This window comes from Podarcis filfolensis (assembly GCF_964270895.1).
Source record: "Podarcis filfolensis genome assembly, chromosome: 2".
Lineage (NCBI taxonomy): Eukaryota > Metazoa > Chordata > Lepidosauria > Squamata > Lacertidae > Podarcis > Podarcis filfolensis.
Window position 1 is genome coordinate 16712179 of NC_139605.1, and position 9277 is coordinate 16721455.

The 9277-nt window shown below is 45.6% G+C and overlaps 1 protein-coding gene across 1 annotated transcript; it reads left to right on the plus strand.

The window, feature by feature from the left end:
- The first annotated feature begins 19 nt into the window (after positions 1 to 19).
- On the plus strand, positions 20 to 7741 carry LOC310756772 (cholinesterase-like). The gene is made up of 4 exons (XM_083601483.1): positions 20 to 166; positions 2561 to 4043; positions 4977 to 5143; positions 6798 to 7741. Exons 2-4 carry the CDS (start codon positions 2572 to 2574, stop codon positions 6863 to 6865), a joined length of 1707 nt encoding a protein of 568 aa, XP_083457609.1. The 5' UTR covers positions 20 to 166; positions 2561 to 2571; the 3' UTR covers positions 6866 to 7741.
- Positions 7742 to 9277: the final 1536 nt, after the last annotated feature.

Genomic DNA, 9277 nt, shown 5'->3' on the forward strand with positions numbered 1-9277 from the left:
GGGTGAGCAAAGCCAGTTGGTCATTGACTTTTGCTTACGTACAGATGGGCAGATGCTACCACACCCAGGTGTTTTTCATAAGAGTCTCTGGATCCTCAGCAGTACCTAACTTTCTTCTTCAGAGTGAGCTGCAGGGGATACTGAGGAGCAGGAGAACCCCATCAGGGTGAGTCTGTAAGGAACAGAAATGCGATGTGAGCTGGCCATGGGGGTTAACTCAGAACATTACCAAAAACTGGAACCACAGCAACTCTAGATCACAAATCAGAGTGTCTCTTAAAATGGATGAGAATGGGGAAATGTTCTTTTTTTTATAATATATTTATTAAAAGTTTCGGGATTTATATAAAACAGAATAAACAAAACAATAAAACAAAAACAATAACAATACATACCATCCAAAAAAAGAAAAAACATACATACAAAACAGGTATAATTTCCTTCCCTTATATTCATAAAACTTACTTTCCCGACCTCCTCATACCTCCCCTTTCTGTATTCTATTCTCTAGTTAAGTCAATTCAGCAAATCCTTTCCCTAATTTCTATGTACTTTTTTACCTTTCTTTTCTTAATCACATAATCATTACAGCTTTTAACTCCTTAGTTTCTGAATCAACATCGTTCTAGCCTTCACTAATTTTACAATGTTTCTTAAGATAGTCCCTAAATTTCTTCCAATCTTCTTCCGCTGTCTCTTTTCCCTGGTCTCGGATTCTGCCGGTCATTTCTGCCAGTCCCATATAGTCTATCACTTTCATCTGCCATTCTTCCAAGGTGGGTAGATCTTGTGTCTTCCAATACTTTGCGACGAGTATTCTTGCTGCTGTTGTTGCATACATAAAAAAAGTTCTATCCTTCTTTGGCACCAATTGGCCGACCATACCCAGGAGAAAGGCCTCTGGTTTCTTCAGGAAGGTATATTTAAATACCTTTTTCATTTCGTTATAAATCATTTCCCAGAAAGCCTTAATCCTTGGGCACGTCCACCAAAGGTGAAAGAATGTACCTTCAGTCTCTTTACATTTTCAGCACTTATTATTAGACAAGTGGTAAATTTTTGCAAGCTTGACTGGAGTCATGTACCACCTATAAATCATTTTCATAATATTCTCTTTTAAGGCATTACATGCCGTAAATTTCATACCGGTGGTCCACAACCGTTCCCAGTCCTCAAACATAATGTTATGACCAATATCTTGTGCCCACTTGATCATAGCTGATTTAACTATTTCGTCCTGTGTATTCCATTCCAGCAGCAAGTTATACATTTTTGACAAATTCTTAGTTTTGGATTCTAATAGTTCTGTCTCCAATTTTGATTTTTCCACCTGAAAGCCAATTTTCCTGTCTAACTTATAGACCTCCATTATTTGGTAGTAGTGGAGTCAATCTCTCACTTTATCTTTCAATTTCTCATAACTCTGCAATTTCATTACATCCCCTTCTTGTTCCAAAATTTCCCAGTATTTCGGCCATTTAGTCTCCATATTAAGTTTTTTCACCGCCTTTGCCTCCATTGGGGACAACCACCTGGGAGTTTTGTTCTCCAGCAGATCTTTGTACCTAATCCAGACATTATATAATGCTTTCCTGACAAAATGGGGAAATGTTCTCTGTAGAACAGGTAGAAGACCTGCCATAGGAAAGGAAATCAGAAACTTGAGTTCTAGCGGTGTCAATGTTGTTGCTGTTTTTACCTTTTTCTGGGTTGGGTTTGTCTTTGGCAATTTCAGTGATAACCCCTTCTGTCAAACTGTACAACAATAGATCTGGAGAAACCTTATTTGTGGAATAGCTGAAGTACAGTTTGGAGATGCTTTGAGTATCCAGGTGTTGATTCCCCAGGAGATTTGAGCAAGGTGAAGATACTTCTCAGTGTCTCCATTTAAGGTGTACTGTAGCTACACCTTATCATGGACAGATGTGCACCTTAAAGAGTTTTTATTGTGTGTTTTATTGTGTTCTTTTGTAGGAAGGGACATACAAAAAGCAGATTTGTTTGATACTGAGCTTTCCATTTGGGTTTCTTCTTGAATTCAGGCTTGGTTGCATTATTCAAATGTCCCATATTCTATTGTTTCCCACCCCACCCTTATTTCTGATTCGTTCAGCTGCAGCCGCTATGTGCAGCTTTGTTAATCTAATGGGAGAAGAAACTATTTATTTTTCTTTAAATTAGTTTCTTCACTAGTACAGTGAATTGTCAGTTCTGTTGCTATGGCGGCCTCATTTCCTGTCATGGTATTTCCTGAGTCTCAGACGGAAGCGAGCGTTTAATGTGTGAAGCAGTGTGGAATTTGAGTACTCCTGAACATTATTTCTAGAAAAAAAGAACTGGCCTTGGTCCCTGCTTTCCATCTTCAAGGCCCAGTTGTATTCCTCACATGCCTGTAGGTTATGTTAGCTGAAGCTGGTGAGAAGTGAAGTCCAACAACACCTGGAGGGCCACAGGTTCCCAATCTTGTTTTACATGGTTGTCTTAGAGTAGGCACCCCAAGAAGAAAAATAGAATATTTATGTTGTGTTTCCCATGCCACTCCTATTTCTGATTCATTCAGCTACAGCTACTATGCCTCGTTTCTGGACGTCACCCTCCTCCTTGTGCCTCCTCCTCTTCCTCCTGGCTTCAAGCTCTGCCTCTGAAGATGATACGGTGGTGGTCACCAGCAGCGGTCCCATTAAAGGCAAAAGACTCCCGGCTGGCCCTGGCTCTGTGACCGCCTACCTGGGCATCCCCTATGCTGAGCCCCCCATAGGCAAACTGCGTTTCCAGAAGCCAGTTCCACATCAGCCGTGGAGCCAGGTCTTGGAGGCCACCAGCTTTGGCAATTCTTGCCTTCAGGTAAACATTGAAAAAATGCCATTTGCAGAGCTATTTGCTGCTAACACACCACTTTCAGAGGACTGCCTCTTCCTCAACATCTGGGTGCCCCATCCACGGCCAGCCACACCAGTGCCCATCCTCCTTTGGATCTACGGTGGGGGTTTCATCATTGGCACAGCCTCTTTGGATATGTACAATGGGGCCTTGTTAGCAGCTACAGAGAATGTCATTGTGGCCTCCATGAATTACCGCGTGGGGACCCTGGGTTTCTTGTACATGCCGCCAGATGCCCCAGGAAATGTTGGCTTGTGGGACCAACATCTGGCTCTGAAGTGGGTGAGTGAGAACGCAGCTGTGTTTGGCGGTGATGCAGCTCGGATAACTCTCTTTGGCGAAAGTGCTGGAGGAGCCGCAGTTGGTTTCCACCTGCTTTCACCGGCAAGCCAACCCCTTTTTGCCCGTGCTGTGCTTCAGAGTGGAGTTCCCAATGCCCCCTGGGGTTGGAAGAATCCTGAAAATGCCCTAAGAGATTCAGCGATGGTGAGTGGCCTCGTGGGGTGCCCTAAAGCTAACCACAGTGCTATGATAAGCTGCCTACAGGGGTTGGAAATGAACAGCAAAATGTTTGATGCCTTGCAAACTTTCTTCTCATTGACAACGGATGGGGAGTTCCTCCCAGATGATCCCCCAAAGCTGCTGGAGAGTGGCCTTGTTCATGGCAAACCCATTCTCACTGGCGTCACTGCTGATGAAGGGTCAACTATGGTATTTTTTATGTTTCCTAACATGACATTGAAGGATGCAATACTGACCCGGGAGCAGGCCCTTAAAGCAGTCAATGGAACTTTCAAAGGAGGAACCAAACAAAATGTTGACCAGGATGTGCTACAGAAGTACACTGAAGGTAGCCATGGGTCGGAACAATATCGTTTGGCCATGAGTCATTATATGGGAGATTACTTCTTTGTGTGCCCTCTGCTTGAGTTTGCTGAGAAGGTGGGGAAAGATAAGAACCAAGTTTATGTTTACTCCTTCGACCACCGCAATCCCGACTCTATTTGGCCTGAATGGGCGGGGACACCTCATGGAGCTGAGGTACCTTACTTGTTTGGAAGCGTGGAATTAGTGTTGCAAACAAACCGGTCGGAGGTGAAGGCCGCTGAAGCCGAATTGAGCCGCCAAGTGATGCGATACTGGGCAGAATTTGCCAGAAGTGGGTAAGGCATTAATCAAACACTTTCAGATCATCTGTATCTGAAAGAGGTGTGCATGCACACTTGAAGAAGTGTGCATGCACACGAAAGCTCATACCAAGAACTAACTTAGTTGGTCTTTAAGGTGCTACTGGAAGAAAAAAAATTTTTTTTTGTTCAGATCATCTGTGTCATTGATGGCACCTTTGCACAGGTTGTGAATGTGGTTCAGCTTGAATGTTGTGGGTTGTCCACCTCCCAGCATGTTTCCTTTGCTAAAAAGCTTCCATTTTGTGGAGGACGGGTGGGATTCTTTCTGTCCAGTCATTGGGCGTCTCCCTCCCCAGTGCACCTCTCTCACCTGCTGGGATCTGTGTCATCCCTGAGGGCTTTTCCCAGACTGGAATATGTCGTTAAAGTGAGGTAATATTTCTTGCATGCCTCGATGGAGAGATTGATGTTTTCATGGCAGGAATGTAGCGTATTGTACAAGGCAAGAGTCCCATCCATTGACCAGCCCACTTTTGGCTCCCTAAAGCTTATGTATGAGGTAATTTGGCCCCTGCTCTGAATGGCGTACTCCACCTCTGCTGTAGTTATCATGGACAATGCCTGACTGCACCTGTGAGTAAGCTTCTACCACAGCATGTGTGATCCTGGGTTGGAGGGCACCATTTTGAGAAACACAGTCATTTTTCCTAATGAGAATCTGTTGCCCATATACAGGATTGCTGTCAGCAACTGGAATCCTTGCACAGCTGCCCACTTCTGATGTTGGCTATGGGGCAACTTTTATTTGTGGCACAGCACTCCCGGCAGCACTGGGAGCAGGGTTTAGACAGCATTTAAATTCTGGTGTTTATTCTGTTTATTATACATTATACAACACTGGAAGCTTCACCCTGCAAGCCAATGCGAAGCTGAGATATGGCTCTGATTTCTTTGTTTCCTCTACAGGAATCCCACTGGGTCCATGGGAGATGAGGCACAGTGGCCTGTCTACGATGCCGCAGAGCAGAAGTTCTTCCACATTGGCACAGATGTGGCAGCCCAGCTCAAACGGATGTCGCCTAGCCCACAATGCGATTTCCTGAGCTCCTTGCGTTCTAAGGCCACACAAACAGGTGTGATCAGGGCCCTTTTTGGAAAGGAACCATATGCAGTTCCCGGCTCTGGATTAGAATCACAGAACAGAATCACAGAATCGTAGAGCTGGAACAAACCCCAAGGATCATTTAGTGCAAGCCCCTGCAATAGAGGAATAGGCAGGTGGCTCGTGAGGGAATGAGGGAATGAGACGTGGCCTTGGCGTGATCAGAACCATGCCCCCAGTGCAACCACTACGAGAAGGGATATCACTGAAAGTAGGCAATACTTCTGTGAGGGCTGCACAAAGAGGTGGCATTGTGGGGCATATGTTCTGGGCCCACACCCCAGGAGAGGGATCACGGACAGGATCCCTCCCCACCTGCTTCTCTTCTTCACCGTTGCAACCTGCTTGTACACCTGCCTGTCACCCTGGCTCAGACAATGGGTGGGTGGGTGAAAAGGCAAAGCAGTGGATGTCCCTGTCTGCTTGCCTCTCCATCTGGCAAACAAGCCGGTGGTAGCAATGAGGAGAAAGGTGAATAATACCAGCCGGTGAAAATGCCAGAGTGGCAGTTGACTTGGTAAGAGAAGGGGCCTCATGACGTGTGCTTTGTTCAAGGGCCCTCCGAAACTTGGAACCAGTGCTATCTTCTGTGAGCCCAGAATGTTCTAGAACAAGGCCCAAATATGTCCCTTTCTAAGAAAGAGTTGCCTCAGCATACCAGGCACCAATGCTGAAAGCGGATCATCATCTAGCTGTTCTTTCTCACATCACGGTCCTGTTCAGTTCTCTTCATGGCCACTTCAAGAAATTGAGGAAGGTTTTCTTTTATCAAAGGTTCTCCACAAACCCCCCACAACAGTATTGTTCCCTCAGTACTCCAAGGTTCCTCTTCTCCTCTCCCCTCACTGGCTTAACCACCCTCCAAAGGTCATTCTCCCAACACCACAAATCCCTTAGCAACAGGTGCCAAGGCTGCCCTAAACCCTCAGCCTTCACTTGCTTACAATTCAATTCTTTTCCTTGTTTTCCCAGGCGACTGGCCAATGAAACATATTAAAACAGCAAGAACATTAAACAACCTAACAAAACGACACGAATAGATAAATGATCTTCCACACATATTTTCATGAGTCCTTTTCCACCTAAATTGCCGGCAGCTGCAGGAATATGAGGAACTGAATTTAAGAATGAAGAAATGAGAAACTGGGAGAACCAAAATTGGCAGATTTGTCTATCTTTAGTGGCTACAGGTCAGGGATGATCACCACAGGCCAACAACATCTGGAGGGCCACAGGTTCCCCATCCTCTGCTTTTTAAAAAAGGCCTCATCAGTTTCCACAGCATTCTGGTACAGGAGACATGATGGCTGCATGCTGTGGAAAAGGAAACCTTGTTATTGTCATTGTAGGAGTAGCGGTAATGGGTTTTTTTTTTTAAAAAAATAAATTGGTAAAGTGAGGGGGGGAAAGGAACACCTGTTCCCCTCAGCCACCTCTGAGAGCTTTGCCCCTGAAGCAGCTTAAGACCCCATCTTCAGTGGGGCATGAAGGGTACCATAAAAATGTGGGGATTCTGCTTTTGCTTAAAAACAAAAGTCAGGAGACTGAGCAATCTTCTGCATGCATAGTTGTTTGACCTTCTGCTTATCCGTTCTTTCCCTCTGTCCCACCTTTGTCTTTCGCAGAAAAATCTCCAGAAGTTCCTGCTTCATCTATTTTGGAGAAAGATGTGAACAGTGCGACAGAAACTTAGAAAGGCAGAAAAGGAAATATCTTGCAGCAAGTGAAAAGGGAAGCTCTGAAATGGGGAAAATCATGCCTTAGAAACAGTTTCAGCTAGGCCTGCTCCTTAACACAACTATTCACAACGTAGCTGTTCATTGGGACAAAACTGACTGAAGAAAAAAATAAATGGTGTGATAGGCAGTTGATGAAAATGTAAATCCCACTCAGGCATTTTGGTACTCTGGGCAACTGAGTGCATGAATGGGATCTGCAGAAGACATGGGCTCATTTAGGCTTTCCATCCCCAAGGAGGCAGCCACCTGTATAGAATAATAGAATCAGAGTTGGGAGGGGCCCAAGGGTCATCTAGTCCAACCCTCTGCAATGAAGGAGTCTCAGCTAAAGCATCCATGACAGATGGCCTATAGGACTCCTTTATGCTGATGTCAGTCATGCATCCCTAGGCAGCATGGCTTAGCCTGTGCATTCTGGAGAGGCTCTTCAAATGTTCAGTATTAACAGGTAGCAAGTGCTTAAGTGGGACTGAAACTGAAAGGAATGAAGTGAGTACAGCCTTGTTCTCTCAGAGGGCAGCCGGATTACCCCTTTGTCATTGCTCACATTCATAGGTTTTTCCAACCACCACAAGAAGATATCAAGATTAGGAATCCTTGAAGCTTTCGTTCTGTCTGAATTTTTCATTGAACCAACCTAAGTGTGTCTGTCCTGAAAAAAATTTGCAGATCAGAAGACAGGCAGACTTGGGTTTTCACAGTTCACTAAATATTGCATACTGGGTTTCAGCTCAGATACATACCAAAATGCATATTAAAAAGGGATGTGCTTAGTTGAAATGTGTAGATAAAGGCAGACTTTGTGAGGAAATATATACGTTCAAAAATAATGCAAGTGTTTGCTGTTTTGTTGTTGTTAATGTTAAAAGGAATGACAGGAATGATAGCTAAATCTATGCAGGTCTTTCCAAGAAGCGAGGTTCCCAGATGTGCTGGGAGTGTAAAATATTTGGCAGCTGAGCCAAATGCTATTGTGTGACACACTCACTTTGCCATTACTGTTCCTTTGGCCTCTAATTAACCACCCCATTTAATAATAATAATAATAATAATAATAATAATAATAATAATAATAATTTATTTATACCCCACCCATCTGGCTGGGCTTCCCCAGCCACTCTGGGCGGCTTCCAACAAAATATTAAAATACAGTAATGCATCAAACATTAAAAGCTTCCCTAAGCAGGGCTGCCTTCAGATGTCTTCTAAAAGTCTGGTAGTTCTTGTTCTCTTTGACATCTGGTGGCAGGGTGTTCCACAAGGCGGGTGCCACTACCGAGAAGGCCCTCTGCCTGGTTCCCTGCAACTTGGCTTCTTGCAGTGAAGGAACTGCTAGAAGGCCCTTGGCGCTGGACCTCAGTGTCTGGGCAGAATGATGGGGGTGGAGACGCTCCTTCAGGTATACTGGACCGAGGCCGTTTAGGGCTTTAAAGATCAGCACCAACACTTTGAATTGTGTTCAGAAATGTACTGGGAGCCAATGTAGGTCTTTCAAGACCGGTGTTATGTGGTCTTGGCGGCTGCTCCCAGTCACCAGTCTAGCTGCTGCATTCTGGATTAGTTGTAGTTTCTGGGTCACCTTCAAAGATAGCCCCACATAGAGCGCATTGCAGTAGTCCAAGCGAGAGGCAACCAGAGCATGCACCACTCTGGCAAGGCAGTCTGTGGGCAGGTAGGGTCTCAGCCTGCGTACCAGATGGAGCTGGTAAACAGGGCTGCCTTGGACACAGAATTGACCTGCGCCTCCATGGACATCTGTGGGTCCAAAATGACTCTCAGGCTGCACACCTGGTCCTTAAGGGGCACAATTACTCCATTCAGGACCAGGGAGTCCTCCAAACCTGTCCGCCTCCTATCCTCCAAAAACAGTACTTCTGTCTTGTCAGGATTCAGCCTCAATCTGTTAGCCGCCATCCATCCTCCAACCGCCTCCAGACACTCACACAGGACCTTCACCGCCCTCACTGGTTCTGATTTGAAAGAGAGGTAGAGCTGCGTATCATCCGCATATTGATGGACACCCAGCCCAACCCCCCTAATGATCTCTCCCAGCGGCTGCATGTAGATGTTGAAAAGCTTGGGGAAAGGACAGAACCCTGAGGTACCCCACAGGGGTCTGAACACTCATCCCCCCCCCAGTTTCTGAACACGGCCCAGGCGGAAGGAGTGGAACCACTGTATAACAGTGCCCCCAGCCCCTCTAGACAGTCCAGAAGGATGTTATGGTATCAAATGCTGCTGACAGATTCAGCAGAACTAGGAAACAGCTCTCACCTTTGTCCCTAGCTCGCCAGAGATCATCGGCCAGTGCGACCAAGGCAGTTTCAGTCCCATGATGAGGCCTGAATCCCGACTGGAAGGGATCC